This window comes from Myotis nattereri (assembly GCF_964212035.1).
Source record: "Myotis nattereri genome assembly, chromosome: 12".
Taxonomy (NCBI): Eukaryota; Metazoa; Chordata; class Mammalia; order Chiroptera; family Vespertilionidae; genus Myotis; species Myotis nattereri.
Genome location: NC_138087.1, coordinates 63,903,711 through 63,920,334, shown reverse-complemented (window position 1 = coordinate 63,920,334; position 16,624 = coordinate 63,903,711). Strand labels below are relative to the sequence as shown.

At 47.5% G+C, this 16,624-nt stretch overlaps 1 protein-coding gene across 1 annotated transcript in view; it reads left to right on the top strand.

The window, feature by feature from the left end:
- PTPN3 (protein tyrosine phosphatase non-receptor type 3) overlaps positions 1-5,910 on the top strand; it is a 99,354-nt gene extending 93,444 nt beyond the window's left edge. The window contains exons 24-26 of the mRNA XM_081103443.1: positions 1,809-1,954; positions 2,499-2,634; positions 4,273-5,910. Of these exons, the coding sequence (XP_080959569.1) occupies positions 1,809-1,954; positions 2,499-2,634; positions 4,273-4,350 (360 nt within the window). The 3' untranslated portion in view covers positions 4,351-5,910. The remainder of the gene's footprint in view (positions 1-1,808; positions 1,955-2,498; positions 2,635-4,272) is intronic.
- The last annotated feature ends 10,714 nt before the right edge of the window (positions 5,911-16,624 follow it).

Genomic DNA, 16,624 nt, shown 5'->3' with positions numbered 1-16,624 from the left:
CGATGGACTATTATTCAGCCTGAAAAAGGAAGGAGATTCTGACCCATGCTACATCATGAGTGAATGTGGAGGGCACTATAAGTGAAATAACCCGACACTAAAGGAAAAATACTGTCTGATTCCACTTACGTGAAGTACCTGGAGGAGTCAGATTCACAGAGACAGAAAGGAGAGCGGTGGTTGCCCAGGGATGGGCATGTTTAATGGGTAAATAATGGTGATGGTTGTACAAACATTGTAAATGCACTTAAAACCACTGAAATGTACACTAAAAATGGTAAACTTCATGTTATATAAATTTTGCCCATTACCAAAAAAAGAGCTACTGTGTGTGGCCCTAATAGCAGGTGCTGTAGGAACAAGCAGAATGAACTCCCTGGGTGGGGAGGAGGGTAGTCAGATGAGACCAGAGGGTGGGGGATGGGAGTAGGTGAGGAGGGTGGGCAGATGAGACCAGAGGGTGGGGGATGGGAGTAGGTGAGGAGGGTGGGCAGATGAGACTAGAGGGTGGGGGATGGGAGTAGGTGAGGGTGGGCAGATGAGACCAGAGGGTGGGGGATGGGAGTAGGTGAGGAGGGTGGGCAGATGAGACCAGAGGGTGGGGGGTGGGAGTAGGTGAGGAGGGTGGGCAGATGAGACTAGAGGATGGGGGTGGAAGTAGGTGAGGAGGGGTGGGCAGATGAGACTAGAGGGTGGGGGGTGGGAGTAGGTGAGGAGGGTGGGCAGATGAGACTAGAGGGTAGGGGGTGGGAGTAGGTGAGGAGGGTAGGCAGATAAGACCAGAGGGTGGGGGGTGGGAGTAGTTGAGGAGGGTGGGCAGATGAGACTAGAGGGTAGGGGGTGGGAGTAGGTGAGGAGGGGTGGGCAGATGAGACTAGAGGATGGGGGTGGGAGTAGGTGAGGAGGGTGGGCAGATGAGACTAGAGGATGGGGATAGGAGTAGGTGAGGAGGGGTGGGCAGATGAGACTAGAGGATGGGGGTGGGAGTAGGTGAGGAGGGGTGGGCAGATGAGACTAGAGGATGGGGGTGGGAGTAGGTGAGGAGGGGTGGGCAGATGAGACTAGAAGGTGGGGGTGGGAGTAGGTGAGGAGGGTGGGCAGATGAGACTAGAGGGTGGGGGTGGGAGTAGGTGAGGAGGGGTGGGCAGATGAGACTAGAGGATGGGGGTGGGAGTAGGTGAGGAGGGTGGGCAGATGAGACTAGAGGGTGGGGGTGGGAGTAGGTGAGGAGGGGTGGGCAGATGAGACTAGAGGATGGGGGTGGGAGTAGGTGAGGAGGGTGGGCAGATGAGACTAGAGGGTGGGGGTGGGAGTAGGTGAGGAAGGTGGGCAGATGAGACTAGAGGGTGGGGGTGGGAGTAGGTGAGGAGGGTGGGCAGATGAGACTAGAGGGTGGGGGTGGGAGTAGGTGAGGAGGGTGGGCAGATGAGACTAGAGGGTGGGGGTGGGAGTAGGTGAGGAGGGTGGGCAGATGAGACTAGAGGGTGGAGGGTGGGAGTAGGTGAGGAAGGTGGGCAGATGAGACTAGAGGATGGGGATGGGAGTAGGTGAGGAGGGGTGGGCAGATGAGACTAGAGGGTGGGGGTGGGAGTAGGTGAGGAGGGGTGGGCAGATGAGACTAGAGGGTGGGGGGTGGGAGTATGTGATGAGGGTGGGCAGGAGTCAGCAGGGGCCCCTGCAGGGCTGTGCACGATGGGTGGAAAGAGCATCAGGAGACAGCAGCACCCGGGCTGGAGGCTGGAGAGGGGCCGGGTCTTCCTGCCCACCCTTTGGGTTGACTGACCGAGGCCAGTCTGTGTCCTCCTCAGACCGGGGAAGAGCACACTGTGACACACCTCCAGTACGTCGCGTGGCCTGACCACGGCGTGCCCGATGACTCCTCGGACTTTCTGGAATTTGTAAACTACGTGAGGTCCCTGAGAGTAGACGCTGAGCCCGTCTTAGTTCACTGCAGGTACTGCGGCTTGTTCGGTTTGGTGTGTGTTTTTTAATCTTCCCCCTCCTTGGAAAGGCCTGGAGAAGGGTGGCAGACATCAACTCCGCCTGAATCCCACAAGGCTAGACGAGCTTGAACAAAGCTCTGTTGACTATGTCTTTACGGCGTCAGGAGATGTGGAACCTTAGGGAGCATCAACCTCCGAGTGCAGCGCAGAGGTGAGAGGAGAGTCCCTCCCTCTTCCGCCTGCCCTGAGGCAGCTGACCTGCAGGATAGATGTGAATGAGATGGGCGGGGGGAGGCGGGGGGGGGGGGGGGGGGGCGTCTTTCCTTTGGCTGAAGCGCCAGGCCTCAGACTCTCTGAAGAGAGGCTTTGTCAGCCAGTGTGAGAGCACCCTGAGTGTGTGTTCCGTACCCTTGAAGGTCCGGGTTGAGGAAGGCTCCGTCTGAGTAAAGGTGGCACCTGGGGAGGAGCTGAGCTGGGCTATGCAGAAATGCTGGCTGAGCAAATTCCAAGTCTCTGCTCCTCTCCCCTACCCCCCCCCCCCCCCCCCCCCCCCAGTGCTGGAATAGGTCGAACCGGTGTCTTGGTCACCATGGAAACAGCCATGTGCCTCATCGAGAGAAACCTGCCCGTTTACCCTCTGGATATCGTCCGGAAAATGCGAGACCAGCGCGCCATGATGGTGCAGACATCAGTGAGTAGAAATCCAATAATAAATAGAGTAACAGTGGCTGATGCTCCCTGAGCGCTTGCCCCGGGCCAGGCCTGTGCAAAGGGCATGGTAGGTCAGGTGACCGCGGCTTGAGGGGACTGAGTCACTCGCCCATGATCACAGCTTGTCGGGCTGAGCTCCCCCACGGCACACCGCACCTGGCCCCTGCCTTTCGCTGCCTCCATGGTTTGTTTCCTGCCAACCACTCAGCCAGGGAGCAGCCCTAGTTGCATTCTGCATGGTGACCCACTGGCCCATCATTGGTCCATGAGAAGTAAGCAAGGTCACCTGAGGGTTCCCCCGCCCCCACCTGTTCCAAGATGAGCCTCTGGGCTCAGGGAACCTTCCACATGGCCTTACTCCCTCCTCCTGTGCGCTCTCTCCCATGTCTGTCACGCCTGGGTACTTGGCACTGCTCGTCTCCTAAGAGAGGAAATCCTGGGGTTTTCCCCAGAGCTATAAGAAAGGCGGTGGGGTGGAAAGACCATGATTCAGGCCCCCCACCTACTGGGCAACCTCTGAGTAATCCCTTAACCTCGCTCCCAGACTCAGTTTCCCTATCTGCAAAAGGGGGGGCCATTCCATAGTCATTCATTCATCGTATCATTGCACAAAAGGAGAGACCCGAGGTCACATGTATGGTAGGACTGGTCAATTATAGATCTCAGCGGCAGTGGGGGTGGCCACGGGAAATCTAAGAACTCGGTGGAAGAGGAACAAAAGCCGACACTTTAGAAAGTCCGGGAAGGCTTTCTGGCGGAGTGGCCTCTGAGGCAAACCCCCCGGGAGAGCTAACAAAGGAAGGAGGGGATCGCCATGTTGTACCACTCTGTATCCTCTCACAGTCTCCTGGGCAACGTTTACAAGGTTGCTCTAATCATTGTGAGCGCTCCTAGTTTCATATTCGTTTGTACCCACAGTCTGGTTAAGAGAGAGGAAAATCAGGTTATTAAGGCTGTTTGGGACCCTTTCTGTGGTGTGGAGACCTCATTGCTGGCCGAAAATCGTTAAAGGGCATCATCTGGGTAGCTTTTCCCCACCAGGGAAGCTCAGTCTCGGTGCTTCCTTTCAGCCTGTACGTCACTCAGATGCACGTTTCTTAGGTGTTTGCTAATAGAACCATCTTCTTCAGAGCAGCTTTCAGTGGCGCTTCTTTTAAAACGAAATCCAGATCCTCCCTCTGCCATGACCTGGTCCTGGCCCACTGTGGTCCCTCCTTCCATGCCCAGCGTCCTGGGCCGGGACCCCGCGCTCTGACTGCAGTTCTCAGAATGGGCCATTCTCCTCGGAACCCCCCACACTGGTGCCTGCACTGGAGTGGCCACCCCGCAACAACCATCACTCCTCCCTGACTCCTCCGGACGGCCAGTTCCTCCCCCTGCCTCTGCCGTGGTTCCCTGACACTTAGCCCGTTTTGCTCTGAGAACAGTCCCCGCCCTTCATCTTGCAGCAATAATGGGGTCACAGGTGTGTCTTCTCCACCCTTCCTCTGGCATGTAGCACAGGGCAGGCCTGGCCAGCGCTGGAGCTCAGAGGGTATTGATCACATTGCTCTGTGTGGGTGTGAGGGACTGTTTGTGGGGCTGCTGGCAGGCTTGACGGCTGTCTTCTCTTTTCCAGAGCCAGTACAAGTTTGTGTGTGAAGCCATTCTTCGTGTTTATGAAGAAGGCTTGGTCCCAATGCTGGATCCCAGCTAAGGCAACTGTGAAACACTCGTTCCTCTTTCCAAGGGCATCCTCCATAAGGACAGACCTTCTCTTTGGAAGCAGCAAGAGGAATCTGTAGGCCGTGGTGTGGGAGAGGAGAGGGCGCGTTGAGCCCAAGCACTTTAAATTTCTATGAAAAAGGAATCGTGTACATAGGAACTGTGTAGATACGCATGCGGCGGTAGCATCATTTAGGCCCGTGATTCCTCCGGAGAGAAATGCACAAAAGGGGGTCTCCGTTTGGGGCCTGTCCCAACGCCTTCCTCCCCAGACATCACCATGATCCTGTCAACCATCCTCGGGCATTCGAGAGGGGACGCCAGCAGCGCTGTGACCTCCCAGAAACAAGACAGTGAAGCGATTTGGAGGCACGTGGATGCTCTGTGTGTATACGTGTGCAGGACTCTAAGAGCCGAGCTTTCTGTGCCTCCAGGCCGAGCTGGAACAGGTAGCGGTCACCGCCAGATGCTAACGAAACCGAGATGGATGTACCCAAGGGCGGGGGGGGGTTTGGAGGGGGGCTTTCCGGCTGACGGATGAGCAGTACCTTTCCTGCCTCCCCTTCCTTTGTCCCTGCCTCCCCTTCCTGCGCCTCTGACTTTCTCGGTCCTCAGAAACGTGCCCAAAACGCCCCGCTTTCTGCCTGCCTTCGAGGGCCTTCTTCAGGTTCACACGCAGTGCCTGAACCGGATTAGTCATGTAGGTTCGGGTGAGTTTTCAGCCGAGACTCTGAGAGTGAGGATGTGGGGTGTTGTCTTGGTGTCTGGGTGTTGGTGGTCGGAGCAGGTGCTGCTCGCCTCTGTCCGCCTCTCGCTGTGCTGTCGGCGCCCAAGACTGGCATCGTCAACTACTGAATCTACTACATGGATTGCTGCTACTTCAAGCTATGACACTTGAAGCATTATCATTTTCCTGAGGGGAGACGGGATATCATCTAAATATTCAGAATCTTTGGCCCTTCTGAGGGAAAGATCTTCCAGCCATTGCACCATGGGAAAGCCAGCTCTAGATGGCTGTCGGTGGGTGTGGGTCGATGCGTGTGTACCCATGGCTGAGTGTTTCTCAGGATTCCTAACTTTATTCAAATGACAGTGGAGTTTATGTAAAGAATGAGTCTCTGTATGGAACAAACGTGTGCATTCACCCTCGGTTACAATGGTCTCCATTTCATTTCAAAGGAGAGGATCAGACTATCTGAATATAAACACGAGTTGATGTTAATTTATTCTAAGTATGCCATGATTCTGATTGTCCTCAAGAATTCTGCCTTTGTTAATCCTGTGTTCAATTTTTAAAAAGTCTCTGACAGGATTGTAGCAAATTATTATTTAAGGAAAATAAACCACAAAGGAAATGTAATGTGGTATGTTTAAGTAGCGGTTTTTATGTATTCAGAAGAGGAAGCTAAGGCAGTTTCTTAATGGGATTTATAGAAAAAGGATGCTTTTCTATTATAGTGCACAGAAGTGAAGCCATTTTGATGTCTAAGAAAACTCTAGACCAATTGAATAGTTTCCTGGTTGCAAGAGGAATAAAGACCTTTATCTCCAGACCTAGTGTATTTACTTGCATACTTCCCATCTTTTCCCCACCATTATTTTACAGCTAAATGGCAGGGGTGGGAGGGAGGGAGGTGTTATACCGTGCTGTAACCCTGTACTGTGGAACAGGTGACCACTTGAGCCCCATCCTGGTCAGCATGGTGCCAGGCTAGCAGGAAGAAGCAGGAGAGGAGAGTGAAGCAGTGGGAAATCAGTTCCTGGTTCCACTCATCGGTAACTAGCTCCAGGCCTGGTCACTGTCTCTACTTCCTCATCTATAAGTAGGAGAAATCATACTGAGGACTGTAAGTTTATGATGAATTTTCATCCACTGGAATCTGACACTGCTGTGGACGAATTACGTGGCAAAGTTAACTTATCAGTGATTTGTCCCAAATCCCAAGGAACAGAAGTAGGGTCGTATGGGTTTCTGTAAGAGAAAGTTGCTTTTCTTCTGGAAAGAACAGAAGTACAAAGGAATATCATACCTTCACTCAGTCTGGACTCAGAAAAATTCTGTCCACAAAGCACCAAAAAAAGAGGGGAAGGCAGAAAAGCTGATGTAAATTTAAATGCCATCAGGATATTTAGCAAATCATTGTCATCTGATAAAAATGCATCATCCTGTCTGCAAAAAGCTTGAGAAGTCTAAATGTGTTTACAGATTTGTATTTTGTTTTTTAATTGTTCAATATGGTTGCAGAAATGTTGTTATCACATAAATTTCTAAGAAGCTTACCAAAGGTTGCAGCTAGCCTTTTTCTGCCCCTGTGCAGGCTATTAATTCAGACCCAGCAGATGTTATCAGGAACAAAAACCACAAAATACTGGGGATGCACAAGATAAGGGAATTACCCGAAGGGGCAAAATATTGCAAGTAAATACTGTAGATACTACTGATGAAATTCTGTAACTCAAGATTTCTGCTCTACCACCTTACACACGTAAGCAATTATACTTAAGAAGCCTTTTTTTTAGTTCTAAGTGAAGAAATCAGGATCAATATTTTGCGTGGGAAACGTGGCTGGTGTGAACGAAGAAGACATTTACATTCTGCATTCTGATGCCCTCCAGAAGGTCTAATTTAAGTGCATCTATGTGCTGACTTCATCAAGATGGGAGATTCCTTCTGGTGTGGCCCGTTAGAGCCAGCACATAGTGTTTTGACTGTCCAGAAGAAAAAAAAAAAACTCCATTTGGATGGAGGTGGCATGGGGTGGTGGGAGGAGTATGAATCCCAAACTTGTACTGGTCTTTAATTCCTACCACGGTAATTTATACCTAATATGCTTTTAGATTAATGCAGATGTGCTGCTATGTTGCTACTTGACATTTTTTGTTGCTTGAAGGTTATCATTCAAGTGCAAGTGGCAGGACTCTTCATCTTCCAGAAGCAACAAAGAGGCTGCATCAATGCGGAAGGATCTCAAGAGGCAGGTCGTGGATTGAGACCTAGACTAAGGCAAGGCTGCCCTCTGCCTCAGTTTCCTCATATGGAAAAGGGGAAGTTTGGCCTGGACTGGATGAATTCTTTGGTTCTTTCAACATTTACCATGCTCTGAGTCTGTATTCCAGAGATTTGAAATTAATCCCATGTAGCTTCTGGAGAGAGATGTATCCTATTTCTGTGACTGGTCCCCAAGCGATTGTCCCTCAAACCTTGACGCTGTTGAATGCAAAGACAAGGATTGCCCCCTCTGATTCTTGCCATCCTTGCCATCCTACACTGAGTTGAGATTCAGTAAAGATGGCAAAAACTCTGACCTCAGCCTGAGGAACCAAATACGTGGGATTCTGATGGCCGGACTGCCTGCCATCTTGATAACTCACATTCTGTTTAGAGCAACAAAGGATTTGTGTTATGTGGTTTTATTGAAAATGATATTAATTGATCAGCAATATTTTTTTTTCTGTAAATTTGGAATGTTTTTCATTCAGACCTGTTCTGCCAGTGATTCTACTGAAAACAATTTGATTAATATAAAAACACTCAAGCTATGCAACACTAGCATTGTGTGTGGACATTTTTGTTCTAATAATTGTCTTGATTTCTGGAAGTGTTTTCTTATTTTGTTTGCTTTCTTTCAGGTAAATGCTAAATCTTTGAGGAGAATGCTCTCCATCCATCTCCACCTTTGATCTAGTCAGGGTATGACCATGCACAACACCTGTCAGTCTTACCCCTGTGTGGATGGCAAGTTCTGGATCAGAATTGGGTTCAGCTCTCAAGCCAACAATAGCTTACACAAAGTACAAGGTTCTTTACCCTCTGTCATGCAAGGTTCTCAGGGTGGCTCCATGATCCCCAGGTCCCAGGCTCCTTCTGACTTGTTGCTCTGCCATCCCCAGTGTGAAGTTTCTACACTGAGGTCCATGGTGGTGGCTGCAGCCACGTTCTCACCACAGCCAGCAGGATGGAAGGAGGTGGGAGGAGAAAAGCAAGACCCCTTCCCTCAGGGTGCGTCATCGGGATGTTGTACCTCCCATTGATCAAAACTGGGTCACAGGGTCATACCTACTGCAAGGGAGTCTGGGAGAGGTCGTTCTTACTCCAGGAAGCCATGTACCTACAAACTGAAACTCAGGAGTTCTGAGAAGTAAGGAAAGAATGTGTTTGAGGGGCAAGTAGGGGTCCTGCTGTAGTTCAACCCTTGGGTCACCTTTCTTGCCTCACATAGAGCTCACTCCTTGCCTCAAGGTAAGACAACCCAAACTCCATCCAGGTAGAGCATACAGCTAAGATAAAATCACCACTGGGTAATTTGTGGTCTCCTTCAGCTCTGGGTGCTTCTTGTGGTCTAGTGACCTATAAACTCAAGACAAGTTATCTTCTCCCAACATAACCCTTAAACAGTAGTGAAGTAGCAGCAGGCAAACAGCCATTGAAACCTCCTTCCTAAGAGGGGAGAACAGGAAACACCACTCCAAGCAACTGTCAAAGGCCACTGCACAGGAAGAGTGAAGACAACTGGCAGGCCCGCCAGGCCCTTGGCGAGCCTCCTGCCGGCCCTTCCGGCTCTGGGAGGAGCTCCTTGTCCATTGACCTCCATGGCCACATCTGAGGTGGGACCTGCAGTGGGAGGACAGTACAGTTTCCGTAGCCTGCTTACTCTCGGGGCAGTTTTGGAAGGTCCCAGGGTTGTGTTTTCTTTGAAACAGTAGAATTTCATCAAGTACCCAGAGCTGAAGATCTGGCCTAGCCTGGCCTTCGGTGCTTTGCTTATGCCTCTTCCTCCAAGGCCACCTGAAAGGGGACCTAGGGTGGGAGAGAAACACCCTTTGTTTGTTTATAGATAGTCTTATTTTTAAATTTTGTATTGTGGAATATTTCACATTTATACCAAATTAGAGAGATTCTGATAATGAGCGCTTAGGCAACATTAACCGGTTTCAATGGCTAGCGTTTTGTCAACCATGTTTGCTCTAAAGCACCCCTCCTTTCTTTACCCCATAGTTTTGGGGGTGGTTTTTCTCCCTCTCTGAGACAACGCCCTTAATCTGATCGTTGGATCCACCTGGTCTGCATGCGCTGGCATGGCTCACTGCCCCAGCCTTACCTCCTGCCGAGGCTGCACTTCAAGGCCACTGCTGTCAGAGCTGCAGTTCGGAGAACAGGCATTTCTACGCTTCAGAACCTTAATTTTGAGTTCAGGCTACAAACAGTGCCTCCCTTATCAAAGCAGGATCCCCTCCCATCTCTGCTGAGTCTGGCTGGCTCTAGCCCCAGTTCCTCTCACTTGTGTAGGACTCTGCGAAAAGCAACAAGGAGCATGTCACACTTCTTGCATCCTCCCCCCATTTTCTCTCTTGTCGTGGCCTCAGCAGCATGTGTCCACCCTCCCAGTTACCGCAGATGACAATTTCATCTAATGTTGAAAAAAGCAATTATGTAAAAATGCAATTCTGTCCCTACCATCTGCTGGCCTGCCAATTCCACTAAGCCAGTGCTACATTTTAGATGGTATTTGTAGCATCCCACGTTCAGGTATTGAATTCTGAATCTAAAAACCAAAGTAAAGGTGGCTGGAGCAAAATAGAAGTTTATTTTCTCTCAGATAAACCCCAGAATCCAGTGCTGGTAAGGTAACTGCAAGGTCGTCGGCACCCTGTTCCTCCAATCTGGTGGCTTCACTATCCTCCACATACACTTTCCACCTCATAGTTCAAAATGACTGTTCCAGTTCCACCCATCACATCCATATTCCGGCTGGAAAGAGGAAAAAGGAGCGAGAAAGAATGCCCCTTTCCTTTAACGATAATCCCTAAAAGTTGCATAGATTTGCACAGTTAGCTAGAACTTAATCACGTCAGAATCCCAGAGCGGGTACACCTAGCTGCAAGGGAGTTTAGGAAATACAGTCTTTATTCTGGATGACACTCTACCTCACCAACATTTAGGAATTTCATTACTGAAGAAGGGGATATGATTAGAGCACCATCAGTAGCCTCCCTGCAGACCTGCTAAAGGGCTGATGTATGAGGAGTTACCCTTCCCAAGACCCAGCACACAGGAATAAATGTAATTATGCCATTTAAGCAAGGCTAAGCCACCATCTGACAGTTCCAAATAGGATCAGCACTCATCCATGACAGAGACTAATAACACAAACTTTACCTCTTCTAGAAACCCCAGGTGCCTACCCAGTCCCATCCCCAAATTATACAGGTCCATCTTCATCTATGGCCACCCAGTGACCAAAACCCATGTATCCTTTGCTGGTTAGTCCCTAAACCTCTGGTTTCCTCTCCAGTCAAAAAAGGTTCCAGGATTTCTCCCGAAGCCGGCCCAGGGCTTCCAACATCATTGTTCAAACCAGAGTCAGGTAAGGAGACCTGTTGGGGTGTGGCAGAGGTCTGGGGAGAGATGGTGACAATGAGGACAAGGCAAGTCGTCTTAGTCTAGACATTTAGAGGAAGAAGTGGTGACTTGATAACTGATAGGCAAACAGAGGGAGGAGCCAAGGATGGAGCCAGTTTCTAGGTTGGGCAACTGGGTGGGTGTTGGTGCAACAAACTAGGCAAACTACGTGTGGGGAAGATGATGAGGTTGTTCTTTGGGTCTGAAGTCTAACGTTAGGGACACACGTGTAAGCAGTCTGAGCAATCTCACACAGCGATGTCTGAGTGTGAAAATTTTAGCCTTAAAAACAGTGTAGACATTTCTGGGTTCTGAGCACCCCAGTCAGCTCCAATAAATGTCTTTTGTGCCATTCTTGTTTACATTTTCATCCACTCAAATGATTTCTGTAATCAAATCTGGTCCTTAAAATAGCCTGTCTGGGGTGAATATGCAGTTGTCTTAGTCTGCTCTTGCTGCAATAACAAAATGCCATAGGCTGGGGGCTTAAACAATGGGCATTTATTCCTCACGGTTCTAGAGGCTGGGATGTCCAAGGTCAGGAGCTGGCAGATTCAGTTCCTGGTGAGAGTTCTCTTCCTGGCGCGCTCAACCCATCACAGGGACCATACCCTTGTGACCCCATGACCTTATCTAAACCTTAGTACTTCACAAAGGCTCTACCTCTAATGCCATCACATTGGGGAAATTAGATAAAATATTTCAAAGTATACATGAACACAGCAGGAAGAGACGCAACAGAAGCACCTGGCATTGCCCACAAGAGGAGTGCTATCTGGGCTCTGTCCAGAGTGTGAGGTCATTCTGACCTAAGCCGTTGGGGCCCCAGTGAGGAACTTAGCTCTTAGATTTCACTGAGACCAGGTGCAGGGTATTGGTTGTGAGAAACCTACCAAGCAAAGGCAGGAGGTGTGTAAATGAGAATAGGGTCGATGGTACCCAAGGCCAATAAGTCACGTTTCTAAACAAAAGAGATGCTATTTATAAACTAACCACAAAAACTTGAAACAGAAACAACTGATAAATGCCTAGAAAAACACATTCTAAAATAAATATGAACATTATAGTCCTTACAGTCCCTTGTTTCTGGTATCAAATCCAGATTGTCCTCAATAACAAAAGCTCTCAGGGATTCTATTTTTGTCTTATGTAGGCATTGTCTAAAAGTACAAAGAGCTGATCCCTCCCCCACCCCCAGACACCCCCACCTCCAACCGCCTGTAAATTGGCCTCCCCCACAAATTCTTCTTACCATCAAGAACTAAAAAAAAAAAGATGTTCATAGCAGTATTCTTCATGATGGCCAAAAAGTGGAACCACCCAATGTCTATCAATGATGAATGATGAATGGATAAAAAAAATGTGGTCTATCCATATAATGAAATATTATTTAACCATAAAAAGGAATGAAGTACTCATACATGTTACAATATGGGTGAACCTTGAAAAAATGCTAAGTGAACAAAGCCAGACACAAAATGATTCCATTCTTATGAGTTGTCCAAGAGATAGAAAGTAGATCAGAAGTTGCCAAGGGCTGGGAGGAAAGGGAATGTGGAGTGACTGCTAATGAGTGTGGGGTTTCTTTTGGAGGTGATGAAAATGTTCTGAAATTAGACAATGATGATGGTTGCACAATGTTGTGAATATACTAAATACCATTGTATTGCACTCTTTGAAATAGTGAATTTTATGGTATGTGAATTTCATCTCAATTTTTAAAATTGCAAATAAACTAAACTAAAAGAGTGTCATCAGTCCCCAGGAGGGAGAGTTTAAGTTGTTCTGAGGAGTACATGGTTGCAGACATCAAAGTCATAACATCTGCAGACCCACCCACCCAATAACTCTACTTCTGGGAATCTGACCTACAGGAGTAATTTAAGGGTTTTGTGCTTTAATATCAAGACAGTTTTTTAGTATGCTTTTACAGCTAGGTATTTTTACAACAGTGAACATGTGGGAACAATTTCAATGCTTGTCAGTCTGAGTCTGGTTCAATGAAGTTTGGTGCATTTGTGTTATAGGTTACTATGCAACTCTGAAAGTTGACGTGGGAGCTATAGACATCTACACACACAGAGAGAATCTCTGATGTTTCGGTAAGTGAGAAATTCAGGTTACAAAATAGTATTACTATGTGACTCATGTTAGATAAAGTCAGTCTAGTGTGGTGGCTAAGAATATAGATCGTGGAGCCAAACAGCCTAGATTCAAATACCAGCTTCTCACCATGACCAGTTGTTAAGTTCTTGAGTGAGATACCTAACCCCTCTGAGCCTGTGTTCTCTAACCTTTCCGTGCTTTTCTGAGTTTCGGTTTTGTCATCTATAAACTGGGGATAATAATATTTACCTCCTAGCATCATTGTGGACATTGAGTTATTATGTGGAAAATTAGACCATTCATGGTGCATAAGTGTTGTGTTGGCTATTGCCATGATAGATAGATGATAGATGTAGATAAAAACAGACAGGAGAGAGAGGAGATAAGGGAGAGGGGAAAGAGAAACAGAGAGAGAATAGATCCAAGATAGTTATGTGGTCCTAGCCGGTTTGGTTCAGTAGATAAAGTGTTGGCCTGTGGACTGAAGGGTCTTAGGTTCAATTCCAGTCAAGGGCACATGCCTGGGTTGCAGGCTGGATCCCCAGTAGGGGGCATGCAGGAGGCAACCAGTCAATGATTCTCTTTCATCATTGATGTTTCTGTCTTTCTCTCCATCTCCCTTCCTCTCTGAAATCAATAAAAATATTTTTTTAAAGAAAAGATAGTTATGTAGATGAGGGCAAAAAGTCAGGGAAGTGGTGCAGAATGCCAGTATGTTAAGAACATCTATCTCTATGGATAAAGTTGTAGGTGACTATCCTTTTCTTTTTGCTTATTGATATAGTCTAAGTTGTTGTCACAAACATGTGTTACTTGTATAATTTTTAAAGTCTGGATTATTGCTACTAATGCAAGTATCGTATATAAAACCAAGCGACCAGAACAACTGGAACGACCAGAACAACTGGTCGCTATGACAAGCACTGTGGCCGGCCAACCTCCTGCAGCCCCTTCCCTCCCCCTCCCCCACGTTCCACTGGTCCGCCCCCCCCCATCCTCCCACTCCACCCTGATTGGGGGCAGGGCCAGCAGCCAACCTCCCGTGGCCCCTCCCCCTGGCCAGCTGGCCCCAATTGGCCCCCATTGGGATGGGCCGGCCAGACCCCACTCATGCACAAATTTGTGCACCAGGCCTCTAGTATTAAATAAGTGAAAAACATTAAACTTGGCAATGAAATTAGATGTAAGAATCAGAGCCTCAAACTCCTCCTTGTGTCAGGCAGGATTCTTTTGATCGCAAGTGACAGGAACCCAACTCAGATTAGTTTAAGACAAAATGGGGACTCCTGGGTGGAACAACTGCCAGATAGAAGGACAACTTCCGGAAGTAAGGCAGCTCAATGGAGGGATTGGATTCTTGGCTCCTTTTGTTTCTGCTTCTCTTGTCCTTCATTATATTGGGTGTCTTCAAAGGAACCTGATAGATAGATTGCTCTTTCTCACAACTCCAAAGCCAGAAAGGAAAAGAGAATGTTCCCTCCATTCCCATTCTTTGTTGCTCAAAGGGGCATTCTGATTGGCCCAACTCCATTTAAGTGCTCACTGCTTGGGCCAATCACTGCAGCCCAGGAGTTGGTCAGTGAGCCACAAACCCTCCCCCACAAAACTTGACCACTGGACTCAAGAGTAGGAGAGAGGGACAGCTCGCATAGAAAGGAAGAGTTGTTCTAAACGCAGGCCACACCCTATAATAGACCTCTCACTGGCCAAAGCACTTGACATGCTGGCCTCATTGCATAAATGCCTGGAGAGTGTCCAAAGGACGCCCCCAGAGTCCAGAAGATTCTGAGTTCATGCCTCATCTTATTCAAATTGAAAGTGTATTATCTCAAGGACTGGTCTTCAAAAAAGATAGAAAACCTTTCAGTCCGTTTCCACTTTGATTTAAGTTGCCGTCAAAAGGTCTTCTACTAGTTAAGGTTGCAAATGTGGATTAAATTGATACATCAATTTGGAATTCAGACCACCATAAACACAATAAAGAGGCAATCAGGAAACTGAGAAAAATATGTGTAACAAATATGACAAATTCAAATAAGAGATGACATTTTTAGCTTAAACTTGGCAAAAGTAAAAGTCACGTTTTTGGAGAATGTTTAATGACAATTTTGTGGACACATTGCAGTAAGAGAAAGGCCTAGAAAGTCAACACAGAAACAGGCTTTAAAAGGCCAATCTCATCCATTCTTTCTTCACATCTCTGAATTCATGGGCTCCCTTCATTTCAATAATTATATCTTCCCTAGAATTAATATGTGGCCACTTTTCAAACCTGCCTGTTCTTTTCTCACACTGTTCTGCTCTGGCTTTAAGGCTTAAAGCATCTGTTCTTCATTTAGTGCTTCAAAAATTGTAAATCTGCTTGTTGTAAGATTTCTTTCAAATTGTTTTATCTTTTGTTCTTGGGGTACAAAGTCTTTGATTTATTGTAGTTGCTGACTGGGTGTGGTTTTATTGCTCCTGTGGGTTTATAAATGTTTTGCAAGTCCATCTTTGTCACCTTTCTGTGAATATCGACAATCCCTGACCGTGAAAGTGTCCCTGTCCCGAGGAATCTTGAACCCTCAGGTCCCCTGAGACTGACCAGTTCTGGACAAGTTTTTACATTAAGGTCATCACTTGGAATCCCCATTCATTCGAGTGATAGGCACTCAGACCTCACCTCGGCACCTTGGCACAGGGCCCAGCGTCAGCAGAGGTTTTTCTGGTCCTGCTGCCCCAGTGAGGCAGCCTCTGTGACACCTCACATGTTTCAGGCAGGCAACTCATTTCCATCTCCCTGAAAAAAACAGAGCCCCTCATCAGCAAGTAAGAATCTCCAGCCCCAACCATTCAGTTTTTTATTTATTTTTTTAACCACTGGTTTAAAAAATGTTTGTATTGATTTTTAGAGAGGGAGAGAGAGAAACATTGATGTGAGAATGAAACATCGATTGGCTGTCTCCTGCATGCCCCATACCGGGGATCAAGCCCACAACCTGGGCATGTGCTCTGACCAGGAATTGAACTGGCAACCTTTTGGTGCACGGGATGATGCCCAACAAATTGAGCCATCTGGCTGGTCCCAACCACCCAGTCTTAATATCCTGTTAGCCACTGCCCTCAGCTCTACCATATCACGGTTGTGGTACATGAATTCAGGACTACTGATATCTAAAGAGAGAAATGGGCCTAGACGTTTTAAGAGGAGGCTGGGAGAAGCAAGCAGAAAGCTTCTGGCCTAAATAACTTCTTAGATTTGCAAAAGCAAATAACACAACCCTGTGGGAAACCTCAAACACCTCCTCATCGAAAAGAGATTGGGAGGAAACATCCCCAAATGTAACTGAGCCAGCTTTAGTGTAGAGCAGCGGTTCTCAACCTGTGGGTCGCGACCTCTTTGGGGGTCGAACGACCCTTTCACAGGGGGGCCTAAGACCATCGGAAAACACATATATAATTACATATTGGTTTTGTGATTAATCACTATGCTTTCATTATGTTCGATTTGTAACAATGAAAATACATCCTGCATATCAGATATTTACATTACGATTCATAAAAGTAGCAAAATTACAGTTATGAAGTCGCAACGAAAATAATGTTATAGTTGGGGGTCACCACAATATGAGGAACTGTATTAAAGGGTTGCGGCATTAGGAAGGTTGAGAACCACTGGTGTGGAGGAAGGAATAACTTTTTGTTTTTCTTTATTTCCCACATTTTCTATTCCCTTTACCTTAGAAAAAAGAAGTAATAAAGCCATTGTTAAAAGTGGCTT